General features: G+C 49.5%; 4 protein-coding genes across 4 annotated transcripts; 2 read left to right on the top strand and 2 right to left on the bottom strand.

Annotated features, from left to right (window-relative positions):
- Positions 1-9: 9 nt before the first annotated feature.
- Positions 10-2,371, bottom strand: BU24DRAFT_451349 (glycoside hydrolase family 51 protein). The gene is made up of 6 exons (XM_033531093.1): positions 2,062-2,371; positions 1,757-1,951; positions 1,575-1,702; positions 1,434-1,522; positions 1,084-1,381; positions 10-1,002 (listed from the first exon to the last, which is right to left on the bottom strand). The coding sequence occupies exons 1-6, from the start codon at positions 2,166-2,168 to the stop codon at positions 293-295; spliced, it is 1,527 nt and encodes a 508-aa protein (XP_033382578.1). The 5' UTR covers positions 2,169-2,371; the 3' UTR covers positions 10-292.
- Positions 2,372-3,235: 864 nt separating this feature from the next.
- On the top strand, positions 3,236-5,133 carry BU24DRAFT_212214 (general substrate transporter). The gene is made up of 4 exons (XM_033521947.1): positions 3,236-3,494; positions 3,552-3,743; positions 3,805-3,938; positions 4,028-5,133. The coding sequence occupies exons 1-4, from the start codon at positions 3,346-3,348 to the stop codon at positions 5,065-5,067; spliced, it is 1,515 nt and encodes a 504-aa protein (XP_033382577.1). The 5' UTR covers positions 3,236-3,345; the 3' UTR covers positions 5,068-5,133.
- A 7,569-nt stretch (positions 5,134-12,702) lies between these two features.
- On the top strand, positions 12,703-13,659 carry BU24DRAFT_409997 (uncharacterized protein; the record flags this gene model as incomplete). The annotated part of the gene is made up of 1 exon (XM_033525958.1): positions 12,703-13,659. The coding sequence occupies one exon, from the start codon at positions 12,703-12,705 to the stop codon at positions 13,657-13,659; it is 957 nt and encodes a 318-aa protein (XP_033382576.1).
- Positions 13,660-17,737: 4,078 nt separating this feature from the next.
- BU24DRAFT_481651 (uncharacterized protein) lies at positions 17,738-18,476 on the bottom strand (the record flags this gene model as incomplete). The annotated part of the gene is made up of 1 exon (XM_033533186.1): positions 17,738-18,476. The coding sequence occupies one exon, from the start codon at positions 18,474-18,476 to the stop codon at positions 17,766-17,768; it is 711 nt and encodes a 236-aa protein (XP_033382575.1). The 3' UTR covers positions 17,738-17,765.
- Between the last annotated feature and the right edge of the window lie 481 nt (positions 18,477-18,957).

Below are 18,957 nucleotides of genomic sequence, written 5' to 3'. Positions count from 1 at the left end.
AGATTTCGAGCATATTTCACGCACTCAATCACGATTCGGGAAACGATAGCACGTGAAGATCACAACAGCATAAAAATGCCAAGCTATGGAAAAAGAACTCGAATCTCATGTAAAGTCATAACACGTTTCCTCCCACCCGATATCTATGCCTAGAGAGAAAGAAAAAGACTAATGCTTTATCTAGAATGTAACCCAAAAGCATAACGGTTCTAATGCGTCTTGTCTAACGCGTGCGTCTATGCTCGATGCCTGAACTCATTCGCGCAGAAACCAGAAAAGGGGGATATCGTCCTTAGATCCTCCACCTCAGCAGTGTGAGGGAGTGCTTGGGGAAAACGTAGGAATCCTTAGCATCCCATTTCGACTCGACGATCTTGACCTCCTCCTTGCCGCCCATGTTGCCGGCTTGGACGTGGTCGCCGCCGACAGTGTACACATCGACCTGCTTTCCGCTGGGGATGCCGTCGAGCTTGACATCGTAGCTCTTCTCCTCATGGACGTTGACGACCGCGAGCGTAACAACCTCACCCTTCTCGTCGATCGCAGCGCTGACGTCCAAGAAGGGCGTCTCGATGGTCCCGCGGATCCACTCCGGGTTCGTCCTGCCCTCGTACTCCTCCGCGCGCACGTTGACAGGGATCGTCCAGCCGCGCATGTATCGCGAGAACAGCATGTACGGCCAGTAGCTCGCCTGCTTCACGATGCCGTCCTTGGTGGTCATGAGCGGGGAGATGACGTTGACGGACTGCGCGATGTTGGCCATGCCCATGTCGCGCGCCTGGCGGATGAAGCCGTTGAGGAAGATGGACACGGCGAGCGCGTCCGAGAGCGTGTAGGATTCCTCTGCGCCGAGCTCGCCGGGCGCGCGGACTGGGTCCCACACGTTCCATTCGTCGAAGCAGATCGTGGGGCGGGGGACGGTGTGCGGGACGTTGTTTTCGATGCGCGCGAGGTCGATGAGAGCGCTGGTCATTTGGATCGCGCGTTCGGCGCCGCGGGGAGCTGTGGTGGGTTAGTTTGGATGCATGCAATGTTGGAGTGATTGTTATGTTGGCGGAATTGAGACAAAAGTGCCAAACTTACCAGTAGCATTGGCATAGTGCTCCTTATCCGCGGTGTAGACGTGGATGCTGTGCATGTCGATCAAGCTCTTCGTCCTGTCACCTCCCAAGCCGTGCACATCCCACTTGACGCACTGTTTCAGGACGTAGTAATCCCACGATGAGTAGCCAGTCTCACCGCAGAGAATAAGAGTAATGGATGGGTCGAGCAGTTTGAGGGCTTTGGCCCATTGGTAGGCCTTCTTTGCGTAGTCTTCTTTGGTCATTTGTTCGACCTGCCAGGGACCCCAGCATTCGTTTCCGAGAGCCCAGTATTTTACCTAGGAATCAAATTAGTAAATCGATTTTTTAAGGTGTAGGTTTGCGACGTACATTGTAAGGCTCCTCGCGACCGTTCTTGCGGCGGAGATTGGCGTAGTATGTGTTTTGTGTAGAATTGCAGTATTCGAGCCATCCGAGAGCTGTGCGCATAATCAGTACTTGTTCAAAAACGTGGAAAATGCAGCTACATACCTTCGTCGAGAGTTCCAGTTCCAAAGTTAAGGCAAAGGTAAGGCTCAGTACCAACGACCTCGCACCATTTCATAAACTCGTCCGTACCGAACTCGTTGGGCTCCAAGCCGAGCCACGCAAGCTCAGGTCTACACAACCGTCAGTCGTGAAAATGCAAGACTTATAACAAAAATAATACATACCTGGCGGGCCTGTTTTCCTTTGGACCAACACCATCGAGCCAATGGTAGGTAGCGACAAAGTTGCCGCCAGGGTAACGCGTGACTGGGACGTCTATCTCCTGGAATGCTTCTATGACGTCCTTGCGGAATCCGTTCTCGTCTGACAATGGGTTTCCGGGGTCGTAGATGCCGCCATAAATGCAGCGACCCATGTGCCTGGTATGCAGTCAGCATTGTCCATTGTGGGTGCGCGATCCCGCAAAAACCCAATGTTGCGTGCGTGCTCGTGTGGGTGCGCGGGGAGGTTGCTCGTGGCTCCTACGTACTCTGTGAACCCTGAATAGATGTTCTTGTTGATCTTTGCAGTTTTGTGCGCGGGGTTGACGGATATGGAGGGTTGCTCGCCCTCTGCAATCTTTGTAAACGTTGCCATGGTGGAAGCTGCCTGAAAGTCGTTTGAAGGGAAAATGCAATGCAATGACGGTGAATTGGAAGGACTGTGAATGGAAGAGAAAACGAGATCAGCAGCAACCTTTTCTTGCAACACAATCACAGCCGAGGGACAATAAAAAGCGATGGAAAGAGATCAGAAAAATGTCCGTCCAAACAATTTAGGCATTCCCAGATCGAGCTACGCGGACCTGAAATTCCGTGTAACCTCTCGTGATTATGTTCCCGTAATCATGAGTCCCCGCTCCAAACATTGGAACGTGTACATTTCTGCTGGGCACCCCGTTAATGTCGCGTTCCCCCCCCTCCAAGTGGAGATCCCCCATTAGACGAGACATGGCGTTTTGGCCTTCCCTTGCACGCCTCGGCCGCTGGGCTGGGGGATCTCGGGATTGAGGGTGAGTGATTGGTGGGACAACCAAATGAATCCCTAGTGTCCTCCGCACTTTTTTATCCAGACATCATGTCGCCCTCTGATCTAGTCTGTTATGGGACCGTCTTCCGGACAAAGGCACTGACAAGTCTGGCGATTGCTATGTCCAATCGCATGCCTCCAGTCCCATGTCCATCCAGTCAGAGCCTCCCACCCCCGAGGGTATCCCGTTGGCGTCGGTGGTCGGTGCGACTTTTCTCGAGGAGATTTTCTAGCTTTCAAGCCATTGAACCCACCGACTCGCGTGGGCGGGCGCGTTTAGATTACTGTTCTTTCGCTTGCCTCTCCATGGAGAAGAAAAGAGAGCCCAGCGCGGGGCTCCAATGGAGATGCAATCTGGGGTATGGGAAGAGTGCGGTCAGTGGTGCCATTGGCCTTTTCCCCCATTTCGGTCGCATCTGCCGTAGTCTACCGCTCGCCGCCCGCCCTTCCCTGTGGGAAAATAGTACAGCTACATGCACGGTCTCGCCATGTTCTTGTGACAGGCCCGGCCAAAGCGTCGGGTAGACCAGTCTGTTAGTCCATTAGTTCTTTCTGGTTGTCGGGGGGCCGGGTGTGGGTGATCACAAGAGTCGTTCGTTCGTCCTTCCTACATCGACCTTGTAATATAAAGTCACACCGGGATCCGCAGTGTTGGGAGCGTCAAGACACCAGCTTTCTTCGGCTGCTTCTTGTTACTTCTTCTGTCCTTTATCACGCATCGAAACTTCTGTGATAGTCGCCCAACATGGCCCTCCCTCCCAAGGTCTACCAGTTCCTTGTCGGACTGTTCGCGTCGCTTGGATCGTTGCTCTTCGGTTACGATCTCGGTGTCATCGCACAAGTCATCGCATCGCCAAACTTCAAGGCGAAGTTCAATGCGAGTCCAAATGAGGTGTATGTACATGGTCATGTTGCGCACCAACACCACGTTGTATGCTAACGAAAACATAGCGGAGCTGTCGTGTCTGTCTTTACGGGTGGAGCCTTCTTCGGTGCAGGAGCTGCAGGTGTGATGGGTGATGCGATCGGACGAAAGCTTACCATTATGGCCGGCGCCATTGTGTTCTTGCTCGGTGGAGCGTTGCAGACAGGTGCTCAAGCTCTGTCATATCTCTATGCTGGTCGTGCCATTGCTGGTCTTGGGTAAGTTCGACAATTGTTCTCGGTACAAGCGTGCAATGGGGTGGCTAATTGTGAACCGCAGTGTTGGTATCCTCTGCATGATCATTCCCCTCTACCAGGCTGAGTTGGCACATCCCGACATCCGCGGTCGAATCACTGCTCTCCAGCAGTTTATGTTGGGTATCGGTGCTTTGATTGCCGCGTGGGTGTCTTACGGTAAGTCCCTGCACACCTTCGACGACCACACTGCTTGACGACCACACTGCTCGACGACCACACTTCTCGATGCTGACGTCGACATCTAGGCACCTACATCGGCTTCCCTGACTCCAGCGAAGGCCAATGGCGTACCTCGCTCGGCCTCCAGATGCTCCCTGCCCTCATCCTGGCGGCCCTCATCCTCTTCTTCCCTGAGTCCCCCCGATGGCTCATTGATCACGGCAAGCCAGAGGAGGGTCTTCGCACGCTTGCGAAGCTTCACGCCCATGGAAACGAGAACGACCCCTGGGTGCGCGCCGAATACGACCAAATCCAGGAGGCCATCACCATTGAGCACGAGCTTGAGGCGAAGTCTTACATGGAGCTCTGGGTCGACAAGTCTTGCCGTCGCCGTCTCATCCTCACCATGGCCCTCCAGGCCTCCGTGCAAATGACCGGTGTCTCCGCCATTCAATACTACTCTGTCACTATCTTCGAGCTCATGGGCATCAAAGGTGACGAGACTCTGAAGTACCAAGCCATCTCCTCCGTTCTCGCCCTCATTGCCCAATTCTGCTGCGTTCTCTTCATCGACCGTCTTGGACGCCGCGGGCCTTTGATTGGAGGTAACCTGGCAAACATGGTCACGTTCATCATCTCGACCATCATGCTCGCCAAGTTCCCCCCTGGAGACTCCCACAACAAATCCGCATCCTGGGCCTTCATTGTCGTCACCTGGCTGTACAATATATCGTTCTCCGCGACTTGTGGGCCTCTCAGCTGGATCGTGCCAAGTGAGAGTTTCAACACAAAGACCCGTTCTAAAGGTGTTTCGATAGCTACGATGACCTCGTTCGCCTTTAATACGATGATTGGCCAGGTGACACCGATTGCAATGCAGCAGGCCGGTTATCGCTTCTATATCCTCTTCATCGTATGCAATTTCACCAATGCCCTTTTCTTCTGGGCTTTCCTACCCGAAACCGCAAAGGTACCGCTTGAAGAGATGGATGCGTTGTTCACTAACACGCCACTCTTTGTACCTGGTGCTAAGAAGCGGGATTACATGCCCAGAGACCTTGAGAGGAGAGTCGAGGAGGTTGAGGCCAAGCAGAGCTTCACCGCTCAAGAGGTCGAGAAGGTTTAGATATTTGTCAGGGGTCGTGTACATAGGGCTAGCCTGGGCGGGTTGGACAGGTCAGTGCATTCTGCCATAGAAATTCTCTCGATTTCTATGTAAAAGATGTACAGATGTGTGGAGCCGGCTCGGGGCCACCCCTAAAAGTTGGGTGAAGCTGTGGTTGATGTGAGGTCGTTCATCGGAAATGTCTTGGCACGTGCGACATAGCAAGTAGAGTTGATTGAAATGTCTAATAATACCCACCCCTTTCTACAAGACTTGGCTGCAGTGCTTTTGAGTGATTGGTTAATGCTAATAATCGATTACTTATCGAGTTCTTGGGTTTCTTCAAAGAGTAAGTTTTGTGAAAACCTGTGGATGACGGGATCGATGATCGATCGTGACACCCTTGCATCGTGGTGGCTTGGGATCGAGATGGATCGGGTGGCGTGTATGACAATAAATAATGGTGAACCTAATCAATTTTGCGTAACATTAATTTTGCTTAAAATGTCTTTACATAATTTATACAGGATTCTGTTAAAATACTGTTACCTTATCAATTACTTCAAGAAAAGGCTAAGTTTAAGCAAGTACTGAAGGTACTACCACGTAAGGTCTATTTAACGTTTAATTCAAGCTTTTACTCTATGTAACACGACACCATGTAGCTCTTATCGCATGTAGTTTGAAGCATTCAACTTTATGAACTCTCTTAGTACATACAGAGTCGCTTATTGCGCCTTCTCCTACTGATTCACTATACGATGGTAATTCAATCGCGCTCGACGAGTCCCATGCTTCACGATTTTTACATGAGCGGCGTTACTCTCGCCTCTTTAGACAATAATGCCGAGGCGTTGTTGCCGGTACGTTGATATGCCTCAAGCTGCAGTGGATCCATCACGTGCTCTTGGTATCTCAAGTGTCCCAATTTGCGACCGCCGGTAATCTTGTGCCCCAGATCTATCTTCATAAATCACATGAGCATTCTTTCAACCAGCGCATCAGCGCATCAGCGCTGCCTTGCCAAGGGCTCCGGAGAACGCCCGAGTTTGACCAACAATGACATGGTGCTGATAGAAGCATGCTAAACGGTACGATGTATACATTGAGCTCGATGGACACTGACCGCGCCGCAACCCTCCAGGTCGACTACTGGCGATGGTGCTACACGTGTGTTCAACCGATTGACGATTCCGAATTTGGCTGCATTCAACACTTTCGCGGACGGTGAAGGATGCTTGGACTACATCGAATGGCTTGTCAATCTGCATGTCTCACTTCATTTTGATGGATTCTAGTGATGCATTACTACACTTGATCACTTCGAAAGAAAGACAGTATTACCAGGAAGTGAAGTCTCAAACGGTGTTGAGCCGTACAAAAAATCTTGAATTATGCTACCATATTGCCAATGTGCAAGATGAACCCTACTTGGCTTTGTTGATGTTTTATTTCTCACTCCCTATGTCCCATGGTGTACTTGGGCACGACATTCACCCAAACCGTACCGTGAATCAGCGTGCCGCTATGGGCACTGTCTCAGAATGCATGCAGCCATTCAGAAGAACCATGACCCTGACAGGAACATCGTATCAATGTACAACTCTGTCTGAAGCCTGACGCTCCGGCGAAAAGATATTCCTTGAATAGCAACTGATTGGAGGCCGTTTGGTGGGAGCGCACGGACTACACACGGACCCACAAGATAGAACAGAGCGCGCCCCCGCCTTCACTTTTACTTCCTCAGCTCCACCTTCGCCCAACTTTCAGCTCTTGATGAGGAGTCGAATGCTCGATTGTTGCGGGTTTGTTCCTGACCGTGCTTTCAGGTTGACGACGAGTTTCAACCGCTTGTAACCCGTTGAGTCACTCTACCTGCGGGTGCATTCGACTGGGTTACAAGTGGCTGGATCCCGCCGTGAATCTGGGAAGAGGCTGGATACAAACTCGCTCCAATTTGGTATTCAATCTCTCATCTGGAGTTGACTGTTGCGATCTGGGCTCCGACTGCCACTATGGCGCAGTCGATGACCTGCTGCTCCGACTGCCACTATGGCGCAGTCGATGACCTGCTGCTCCGACTGCCACTATGGCGCAGTCGATGACCTGCTGCTCCGACTGCCATGATGGGACAGTCGATGACCACCTGCTCCGACTGTCATGATGGGACAGTCGATGACCACCTGCTCCGACTGTCATGATGGGACAGTCGATGACTTGAGGTCCTAGTCATGTATTGTCATGCACTAGATGACGGGATTGTGCCCCAAGACCGTTCTTCACTGGTCCATGTGGTAAGGTGAAGGAAAAGGAAGACAGCCTCAAGGCCCTGGTCATGCATGGCATGTACTGGATGATGGGATTGTGCCCCAAACCCATTCTTTCTCTGTGGCACTCGCCTGCAGTTGAGGACAAGGGCTCCTGGTCATGCAGTCGCATGTACTGGATGATGGGATTGTGCCCCAAACCCATTCTTTCTCTGTGGCGAAGGAAAGGAAGAGAGGAGACAACCTCTTTAAAAAACATGCTCTGGAATGCCTATCCTCCACGGGGTCAGAGTGGGAACTTTGCAAACTTCTTTCCGTGAGTTTGCAATGCTAAACTAGGCAATTATCTGCGACCACGTGTGCTTCTTCATTGCGGTGTTGAACTGCCGACAGTATGTTTTTATCGTGTAGCATCTCAGGAACACTTGATGAAGTGTCATCTATTAATGTACTTTCCATTTTTTGATGCAATGTGTATTCCATACGTGATAAAGTCCCCCAAGAGAAGTCACGACGGGCATGCCCATACGACACTCCTTGGAAGTGATTGAATTCGAAGAAAAGCGTTACATGTCATTGCTTTCTGATTTGAAAGCCTCCCGTTCTGGTTCACCTCAAGATTTCATCTTTTTGGACTCGATCAACGACACTACGCGGACCTCGAATTGCTACCTACAGGTACGTACTTGCTCACTCACTCACACCCGCAGATCGATTTCTACAGCGATTATATTTACAGAAAACGATTGACCGGATCGGTACTTCCACCTGAGCCGCTCGTCCAGTTTACCGAAAACATTTCGACCGCTGTTCGGACGGTAGCAGTCCTGTTCTCCCAACTTGAGATCAGTGACAATGTTCCCGTGACCCACAATCCGATCATCAGTGTAGTAAGATTACATGCTAGGTAACTCGTTTTGTGAATATTTGGAAACCTGTTTCCAAGCCTCCTTCTCGCGACTGACCACCCCTTTTCCTTTGCAGTCCACATTGAATTTCTTACCTTGGTCACGTGAGGCGACAGGAAGGTCAAGTCTGGGCATCCGAACGCGCCGAGTATCTCAAGAGGCGATTCAAAGGCACTAAGAAGTTGCATTTCTCCAGAAACGATCGTTTGAGAATTTCGAAATTTGATCAATTGCCAGGTTATCAAATGGGCTTGCTCTCTATTTAGATTACAAACACGAAACTCAAATTTTCTCAATTCTCGATCCCGAAACAGTTGTATTACATTGTCACGGATATTCCTTCCCTTGTTCACCTCAATTGAATCGTATGTCCCGTAGCCAGAGCGAACACTGCCTTACTGTCTCGCTGCTTATGTCATGCTTGTCCTCTTGGTTGTGGGAGCAGGCTCAGGCGCTATAGTATGCATACCTAGAAGGCAGAAAACGCACAGAGAGAGCCCTAAAGGCTTTGTGGATTTGATGAGGTGGATGGTCCTGGGGAATACTGGTCCCGGCTTGAGTCTAACTTACAATCGCCGTCGTCTGTTTGGTCATCCACGTAGCAATGCAATGCACACAAGGTCATGCGCCCAATGCGTTGGGAGCGAACGGTCATTGTAGAGTGTTGTTCCGCGTCGGCAGTATGAGTAGCATTTTCCGATGCTTCCTCGCATGCTTTAAGGTATATGTTGTGTTTTCGATCGAATGTAGCAATAGTCAAACCCACTGGGCGGATCGGTACGGCATGGAGGTAGTAGTAGGTCACAATGCGCCGTACCAACCATTCGGTGAAGACTACCAGCTCTCGACTCGTAGGGCTTCTGGAGACAAAGCTGTGCCACGAAATTGGTCATCGAAACTTGGTCCACCAAGGTTATCATCGGTATGAGGTTCAAGGTGCGGAGACCGGGCGAATAGCGACTTGAGGGGCAGATTATATATATTGTCGCATATAGACGCCTCTGTAGTAGGGAGCATCACAGGCACGACCCGCAATCGGTGAATAGGTAGGAAAGGTAGATATTTGACTCTGTCGATAGGCCTCGGGAGGTAGGTGGATGATGCCTCAATCTCTTTCGGCAGCCCTGATCGATCTATCTATGCCCTGCCTAGTGCCTTTCCCCATACATGTGATCACTGAATAGCCTCATCTATCCTTAATAAAATGTTTTGAATACTTATACTGGTAATTTGCACATTGTACGTCTTACATCATCTTCAGCCTTGCATATAGGGCGGAGAAGGGAGATTGTATGCTAGTTTACGCTTATGATTACATGAACGGATTCTATATATTAAAAACACAATTATATTAAATTCAGTTACATGAACACGTCCAACATGTGGCATTTCAGTTCTCCAAAGTCCCGAATCATTGCCATCCTCATGAACATTGTATTGAGGATATAGCTAGGTCGTTAGAGCCAAAATTTCAAAGTATGATCACATCATAAGCACTACTGCAAGGCATTTAATAAAGCTAAGGGACAGAACAATGCCGAACATACGCTGACAGGGAGACGGCAATACCCCCAGTTGACAAAGAAATGGAAGAAGAAAGGTCGTGTGTGTTCAGTCAAGCTAGTCGCGCATAGATGTTACTCGCGTCACGAAAAGTACAGTTGAAGGGGAAATATCGTGCTTTGGATGCGGGCAACTGTGACCAAATAGCGAGCTTCATAATGAGTATGATTGAGGTGATTTCTTGTACAACTATTTACAGGGACACGTAAACCCGAGTTCAATATACTAGGACATTACAGTCATGAGCTATAACATTTGACGACTGGCTTGGCGGACAACTGGTACCAAGCACGTAGGGGAGGCGCCACTGAAACCTATCCTGGGACCTACACTCCAATGAGATCCAAAACGCGCCTCATCGTTTGGACACGCGAAGCTAGACATCACGTCCGATGAAACTGCAAGAGATGGCTCACATCAATTAATTATGATTCCGCGGAACACAACTAGTACCTGGTGCGTTGACGCCTTCTGCCTTTACCTGCCTGGGTATCCCTGTAGATATGGTGGTGTAGCAGGATAGATGAGGCTATTCAGTGATCACGTGTATGGGGAAAGGCACTAGGCAGGGCATAGATAGATCGATCAGGGCTGCCGAAAGAGATTGAGGCATCATCCACCTACCTCCCGAGGCCTATCGACAGAGTCAAATATCTACCTTTCCTACCTATTCACCGATTGCGGGTCGTGCCTGTGAGGACGTGCGTATGTACATCACCAGGGTCAACATGCGTGGTATCACCACAGATCAAGCAATTGCGTACTCGTGGAATTATTGAGATGTTTTCTTAGGGTAGCTGTTGGGTAGATAATGAATTGCTGTATGATATTTGGAATAGTCAGAGAAGAGATTATCATCTCACATATAAAAACAACTGCCTAGTTTAGCATCGCGAACTCTTCGAAGAGTTCATAAAGTTCCCGCTCTAACCACGTGGAGGATAGGCGTTCCAGAGCTTGTTTTTTTAAGGAGGTTGTCTCCTCCCCCTTTCCCACTCACTAGAACGGGCGTCTGGGCACAATTCCGGATCCAACCGCAACATTCGTCTCTAAATGAGTAGTCCAATACTTCTTGATTGGGGTGAGTTCTCAAAGTACTTCTAGCCATTTTGCGATGCTCACGTCGGGATCCAGTCGCTTGTAACCCGGTCGAATGCACGCGGAGGTAGAGTGATTCAAGGAGTTACAAATGGTTGAAGCTCTTCGTGAACGTGAAAGGATGATCAGAAGCGAACCCGCTCCAATCGAGCATTGCGTTCGACAATCCATGCTGAGTGGCATGTTGGGCGAAGGATGGAGTATAAGTCAAAGAAAGCCTGCGCTCTGTTCAAAATCTTGGGGCTCCCATTGAATGGCGTTCTATTAGATGCCAAATAAGGAAGACCCTTTCGCCGGAGTTATGGTGGTGCCTTGAGAACGAGGTTTACGTTAATATCTCGTATATATCGAGATTCTGCTTCATTTGAGGCCTTTGTGGTCCCTTGAGGATTTGCCACTAATTATTGGTGTTCGCTTCCAGCACTCGATCCTTCTACCCATATCATGCTGACGTACACCACCAAACACGGGATATTATGAAGAATCAAATACAAACGATTCTCAGATATGGCTGACGTTGCAGACTGATCTCGGGACAATATGGTACAAGGTTTTCTGTATGACTCCCACCATTTGATATCTCACTGCTTGGAAGCCTTGCATGGATGACAACCTTCTTATATCAGGTACTCAAGCATATTATTATCATCGGTAGTTCATGTTGAAATAGAATAATACCTGTAAATTGGTTGTTTCTTGATCGCATACGAGCTCCAGGGGCTCGGACCAAATATGGCAGAACTGATATATCCGCAGGACCACACGCAGCACATCCATCATGCCCTCTGTTTGATACTGCACTACCATATGCTGTCCACTATCTCCGACACATTTTCCGGCGCCAGGGCCCATAGGATATGGCGGAATCTGCCATTGCTTTCACCTAGATCAGTTTTGCAAGCTTCAATTCCATTTAAGATACCTTGTAGGACCCATGCTACTTGTTGACCCAGCGGGTGGTGGCGCTCTCACAGTCTCCGTTGGGCTCCATTGGTCAATTGTCATTCAATAATCTATCAGGCCAGAGGTGTTCTTCGTTAGTATGATCTGGCGCGTAAGTAGCCCACTGGACAACCAAGTTTCTTGATCTGACGCAGAGCGGCCTCTCTGTTTCTCTCCTCCTCATAGTAGGACCTTGGAAATCGTCTCCATGCGTATACCTGCTTGTGTCCAGATCTCGCAGTAGGTGAAACAGCTCATGTGTTTGGCCATCGGAACCGAGGATGATGAGAATGTGGGTTGCAGGTGCAACCTTGCGGGCTGCTCTGGCAGAGTGATATGTTCGTCTAGTATGTTCGCCCAGGCAGGATGCCTGTTGCACGAAGACAGGCGTGTTGAAGAGTGCAACGAGGAAGGATGTTGTATAGAGAGAGGTGAACTGCGGCACAGGACCTTCCCATGTGGAAGTCACAGATCGGATAATGTGACAATATGTAGGCACGAGGCACGCCCTCGTCGTGAGTGATTCTCAAAATGGTATGATCGGTTCGGCTTCCTTTCGACACTAGGAGGGCGCGGCGGCAGTGAGGCAGTGCTTCGAGCGCCTGCATAGCTTGCGTCTATACGTGACAATACATAACTTTTAAAAGGTCAGAGATTCGGGCGAGGGTAGTCACTGATCGCAAGGGCGTGGGCGACGCACGGTCCCACGAGGTAGTAGTAGAAAGAATATCCTCCCCTTCCCTTTACTTTCTCCCACACAACTTCACGCACATTCGCCACCACCCGATTTTTTCACTCTCAATCAATTATGTGGCCACTCAAACTGCTTTTGTAGTTACCATCTAACAAGCAGCGTAGGCGAATTCAACGGGTTACAGATGGCTGACTCTCGACGTGAAACCGATTCCCACGAGCCTAATGTGGTGAGTGAAGCTCTAGCTCATGTAAAGACAGAGCCAGAGACGGAGATCCCTGGGACTGAGCAGGCTGAGGTCTACATCAAGACCGAGCCTCTCTCCGACGCGGGTTCTGACCGGGCTTCAGAAACGCAAGGGTGGCTGGATCGACCCATCTTTGATGGGTTGCGGCTGCTCTTGTCGAAAGAAGCATCCGATGCTGAGAAGACTGCCGCGGGTCGAGCCGTCAAGAAGCGGGTCGACAACTGCAACAAAATGTGGAGTAAGGCCGGGAAGCCTGCTTGTTGGTGTGACGGGCCGCATCCTGCGGAGATGTGTCTCCCGGGCCAAGAGTTCGAGGAGTATAGACACCTCAGGGGCGTGGGTGATCGTCTCTGGAAGGCATCTCAGGCAGCAAAAAGGGCTGCGGAACCGGCTGAAGGTGCTGCTGAACCGCGAAGAGGAAGTCCAGTGCCATCCACTCAGGGTGGCACTGAAGTCTCCGACGCTGGAACCGCTCGGTCCAGTGGAAAGAGATCCCGCTGCAATCATTGCGGCAAATGGCACGCTGGAGGCACGAATTCGTGCAGGAGTCGTGCACCCAGTGAAGGACCTCGCGGTGCTAATCCGAGGAATGTCACTGAAGACTTCCCACGCTTAGAGAATCGCGCGCGCGAAACATCGAGGCTGCGGGAAGGCCAGTCCGTGCTAGGAGCAAGGACTGAAGACGTCGAATTCGGCGCGAGGGGACTTGATGCTCTACTCGGCGCCATGGAACGGGCGGGCCCTAATAACCACAGGGCTCAGGACGGATTCCTTCGTATCATTGAGCACCTGGGTGGGGGCGGCAAGAGGCCGGCTGAGGACGACGAGGACGATGCTCCTGGTTCCTCCAAGAGGTCGAAGAGGGGTGGCGACCCTAGGCGTGGCCGAAAGTAGCTGAATTCCGACCGCAGAAACCTTTTTGGCATCTGCCTTGAGTGGACAACGCACAGAGGAGACAACCTCTATAAAAAAACAAGCTCTGGAATGCCTATCCTCCACGTGGTCAGAGCGGGAACTTTGCAAACTCTTCATGAGTCGCAATGCTAAACTAGGCAATTTACTTGCGATCATGGCAGACATGATCACGACAATCACCTGTATCTACTAGTGCAGTTAAGGGTCGCAGGGAGTACGAGCCTGCATTCTTATACTCGAGGGGTGCCCGGGAGTGTTTCTATTCACATTCTTTCATAGCTTATTTGGTACATTGTTATCGTACTCGTAATACTCCTGTCGAACAAAACCCCGAAAGGTCTACAACTGTATAAACATTCTTCTCTTATGTTGTCATCAAGTAGTGTTTGATAGTAAACTTCATCGTGATGAACATGACTACGCATGTCCAGCAGTGACCTATCGGCCTGTTGATAGCATTGTGCCACGGGATGTACTACTACGTCTACGAAGAGAAACATCCAATGAGCCTTGACGTTAACGTCCATCTCTCCAAAATCTTGTCATATTATCAATGGATACTTCAATTGATCAAGAGAAGCGTACAACAAAGGCCTTACCTTGCGAAGAAGAGAAATGACATGGCCACTCTGCGTTTGGTTAGACCACTTCAACACTGCAATGATCCCGGAGGCTGGGAAGATCAGGCAAGATGCAGAGTGACCAGATCACTTCAACACTACAATAATTCCACGAATAGGGAAGATCCACCAGTCCCTTCTAACTACGCCATGCACACCTCCGAGCAGCCTCCTACTCTACACCGGTTCTCCAACCTTCTGATAATGTATCAAGTTTGAAATTGATGTCTTCACTGCGGACATCGATTTGTAAACACTAGGTCACCTTCAGAAAGTAGGAAGTCTTTGTCCGATAATTTGATAAGCCTGGCTGACACACTCTTCTCCAGTAGTTGAGACGACCGATCGAGCATTTCCATGCTCTATCACACCTACAAGGAACACATTTGTAGTACTTGATGGGCACCTGAGGTCTGATGGATGATTGAATGACGAGGACATACTGGGAATCAACGGAAGCTGTGAAGGCGGCACAACCCGCTGGGTTGACAAGCAGTAATGGTCCTGCAAAGTATTTTCAATGGAATTGAAATTTACAGAAGTAAACTCATTCAATGATGGTGACCACCTGTAGCCTCTGAGCTGTAGTATCGGGTGATGTGTCGGGGATTCATAAGCTGGCAGCGCAGTGACGAACGACGGGCAGAATGCGTGTGGTCCTTGGGATATACGGGTTCTGGCACGATCGAAACGAGCTCCTGAGGCTTGTAATAGATCAAGACACAAAACATTTGCGTATACAAATCTAATTTAACGTGGGCCATGGGCTCATTAATACATTTCATATCACAAGTGTCCAGGTCATGTTGCTCTACAGACAAGGCTTCCAAGTAGTGATTCCTCCAATGGTGGGGAGTCATACGGACCACCCTGCCCTATCTTGTCCCCAAACCAATCTGCAGCTTCAACCTCATCTAAGAATTTTCCGTATCCCATTCTCCATGTCCCGTGTTTGACGTTGGTCAATTACCGTGATCGATGGTATGCATGTTCCCCGTTTTCAGTGATATGCTTTAGTATGATGTAGGTGCCAGAATCGAGTGTAGAATGAGGCCAATAGGAGCCACCGTCCAGATGAACGTAACATCTCGAATAAATTGTAACTCCGGTAAAACCGTCTTCGTTCCCTGTTGCCTTGGCCGCAACACGTGGTACGGCGCATCACGTGAAACAGCGCAGCGCACGGACCAGTCCAGAATACATAAAACCAACCACGGGCTTGCCTTCACTTTCTCTCCTCTATTCTTTCGCTCAACTTTCAATTCCGCCTGGCTGGTCGAACGCGACGATTGATTCAAGTGGGTTTGTTTCTACTATCTTCACAACGAGCTTCAATCATTTGAATGCCCTGAAATTACTTTGCACTTGTGGTTGCTGGTATTTCAACGGATCGCAGGTGGTTGAGTCTCGGACTGAAGCTGTTAAGATGGCTAGTGTTCATACTTACCCCAATCAACAAGTGTTCGCCTGCTTGTGTAGAGTTGAATGTCGCGACTGGATTCGGGACTGCCCTATAGACCGTTCGGCATCTTGAGCTTCGGCCTGGGATGGCGAAGAAGGGAACCACTTCTTACCACACACCACATCTCTTACAAACAAGAGGAGAAAACCTCTTTAGAAAAAAACAGGGGAGACAACCCCTTCAACAAACAAGCTCTGGAATGCCTATCCTCCACGTGGTCAGAGCGGGAACTTTGCAAGCTTCTTTCCAAGATGTTGCAATGCTAAACTAGGCAATCTGCGAACATGTCAGGAATGGTTGGAACGATCGTGTGCTTTCATCATTGCAGTTTCGAATGAAGGAATTTCCACTTCTATGGTTTGGTATCTTAGGAATCCTGGGTCAATCTTCATCTCTCAATGTACTTGCTTTCTATGTGCGTTCATCTTTCGTACGTGTACAGTTCCTGTGGTAGAATTTTCAATCATCCGTTCATCGACCTTATCAACGCTCTCTCGCTAGATTGCCACTACACTCGTGAAAATTGACTTTGATTGAATCTAAGAATTACTATCACTCTACAGCACCCCAAAATGTCCGATGCCGCCGTGTTCTATGATGTAGTAGGAGAGCAGCCTCGCCTTCACCTGTACTGCCTCGCCTTCCCCTGCACTTCCTCGCACAAAGTTTCATCGGACATCAACACAAATCAATCTTAAATCAATCTTTTCACTCTCAATCAAGTATGTGGCTGGCTACTTAGACTGCTTCTGCACTTACATTCTGACCAGCAGCATAGGCGCATTCTCCGGGTTACAGATGGCTTCCACTCGACGCGAATCCAGCAACAACACTTAATGAAGGCGTGATAAGAGAAATCTCATCGGGTGGACTATGCAAAGAGCAGACAACCTCTGTAAAAAGGTGCTCTTGCATGCCTATCCTCCACGGGGCCAGAGTGGGAATTTTGGGAATTCTTCACGAGCTCGCCATTCTAAACTCGGCAAACACCTTGCAATCATGACCAGATACCGTGGTGAGTTTCAAAATGAGTGGGCTGCAAACCTATGCTGACGGACACTACATAGGCACCATTCTGCCGAAGAACCTCTGGCATACGAATTGCTGCCCTTGCTGCTGGAGGACGGCACACGACGAAGACGACATCAATCGAGCGAATCGGCGCGAGTCACGTCGGCATTGGTGATGATCAAAGGGAATAGTGAAGCTGATGTTACGGATTGGCACGAAAGGGAATGGATGAATACTATGTATACAGCCTGGATGTGCGGTAAGCGGAAGTGATGAATGGTACGTGTTCCCCGCGAAGGTGTCCATTACGAATCCTTTTGTGCCACAACAGGTTGTCTCTGCCATGAGATGCTGAATGGGCTTCGGCTGCCTACATGAGCTTAGGATTATGGTCACACAGGAGATTGCTCTAGCGTAACTGATGACACACTATGGGGTTAAAGTAGAACTCTTTACGCCGACCACGCTACACTCCATTCAAGGCTTCCATTTGTCCATTTTGATGCCGTCACACAATTTACACCGACCGGTCCATGACGCCGAACAACTTGGTCGATCTCGAATGATATACTCAGCTGATCTGATGACACGTTGCGCAAAGTCGCGTCGCGCTTCTTGCCTATGAAGTCACTGACGAATTGAATGCAGTACGTTGCCATAACATTCTGACTACAAGCCCGCATTTAAATCCATAGTCGAAGCACGCGTTAGAAGGGTTATTTCAGATGTCACGATCTTCGGTTAATGTCTTACAGAATGGTAAAAACAAGTCTTGATTGTTTGCTAAAACTTCCCATCGGTATACTTTACATGAGGCGTATCCTCTTTTCAACGGGCATACTCAAAAGCCAATACATTTGCTTCGTCACCTGCTCAAGCTAATATACCCTACCAGGATCTTCCCTTACCAACGGCGGCGAAAGAGCCACCTCCTCGAACTGCATCTCCTCCTCCAACGTCTTTTCCCGCCTCGTCGCGTTGTTAGTGCACCCTCACGTGACCTTCTCACCCTGATCCCCAACAACAATGCTCGAAACATGGTGGTTTTTGGGCTTCGAAATGCTCTGCAAACTCTCATGTCGTACGTCATCGATTTGCAAGGAGACTGTGGAGTATCGGGACATATTAGGAATGCTGGATAGTGGAGGTAGGGTGTATGGTGTTTGGGTCCAGTCGCGACTTGACGATTGCAAAGGTAGTGATGTGTACTCTTCCGCTGTAGGGATTTCTAGTACGATATCAGATCTAGGATTCCTAGGGAGTGTAGTTGAAATGTGATGTTCTAGCGGCTGCGGGATGAATGCCCTTGTATTGAGCCCGCTCGGTTTCGACATCACGGTTCTATCGCCTGTGAACTGGGGCAGGGGCGGAGGCGCTAGATGATTAGACCTCTCATTACTCGACTGGCGGAAATGGTCGAGAGGAAATATTTGGTGACCGGCGAAGTTTCGCTCCGTTGACGGCTCTGAGTAGGTATCTTCTATAGAGACCTCTTTCGCCCTCCGAGCTCTTCTCTTCCGCTGGCGGTGAAGTAAAACTGCTAGGAGAATTATGATGATGGGCATCGCTAGAGACACTGAAAGGAAGACTATTGGAATGATTTCATTTTGGTTTTCTTGTGGCACTTTCTTCTGCTCTGTTGAAAAGCTGGGGATTGGTGATAGTTGTTTGGGTAGACGCGTGGGCCCGGTGAAATTTTGCATTTTGTAAAAGGCGTAGGTGATGTGTCTGCTGACGATCCGTGTGTGTCGGTTGTGTATTATCTATATGGGCGAAAACATTGTGTAGGTTGTGAACGTCAGTATACGACCTAAAAGAAGAACGCCGGACAATACGCTGAACATTGCGCTTTTTCAGTAGCACTATGAAGAAAGATTCGTTTGGAACCCTTCAACAAAGCCCCACTCACTTTGATTATTCGTTGTAGCACACTGAACGCATCTAGGCCAGATATTGAGCCGTTGCAGCCCGCTTGAACAGGAGAAGCGATCCAGAGAGTTGACGTATAGCAGATTTGTTAACTGTCTTTAATGAAGTCGTAAACGATCAAGCATTGTTTCTGACACTTGAGAAGACTGTAACGTGCCGATCTCCATTCACGCATCTGCAGGGTTGCGACACCCTTTGCGAATCGCATGCATCAGTATAGTGTCCTCTGGCCGATCTGGTTTGGATTCACTTAGA

This window comes from Aaosphaeria arxii (genome assembly GCF_010015735.1).
Source record: "Aaosphaeria arxii CBS 175.79 unplaced genomic scaffold BU24scaffold_5, whole genome shotgun sequence".
Lineage (NCBI taxonomy): Eukaryota > Fungi > Ascomycota > Dothideomycetes > Pleosporales > Aaosphaeria > Aaosphaeria arxii.
This window is presented reverse-complemented; position numbering and strand designations above follow the sequence as displayed.

Bases quoted from the DNA above. Each gene is read 5' to 3' on its own strand.
- BU24DRAFT_451349 (XM_033531093.1), bottom strand. From the start codon at position 2,168: ATGGCAACGTTTACAAAGATTGCAGAGGGCGAGCAACCCTCCATATCC. The intron at 1,952-2,061 runs GTACGTAGGAGC...ACTGCATACCAG, and splicing joins ATCTATTCAGGGTTCACAGA to GCACATGGGTCGCTGCATTT. The intron at 1,382-1,433 runs GTACGTCGCAAA...TTTGATTCCTAG, and splicing joins GTCGCGAGGAGCCTTACAAT to GTAAAATACTGGGCTCTCGG.
- BU24DRAFT_212214 (XM_033521947.1), top strand. From the start codon at position 3,346: ATGGCCCTCCCTCCCAAGGTCTACCAGTTCCTTGTCGGACTGTTCGCG. The intron at 3,495-3,551 runs GTATGTACATGG...ACGAAAACATAG, and splicing joins AATGCGAGTCCAAATGAGGT to CGGAGCTGTCGTGTCTGTCT. The intron at 3,744-3,804 runs GTAAGTTCGACA...TGTGAACCGCAG, and splicing joins CGTGCCATTGCTGGTCTTGG to TGTTGGTATCCTCTGCATGA.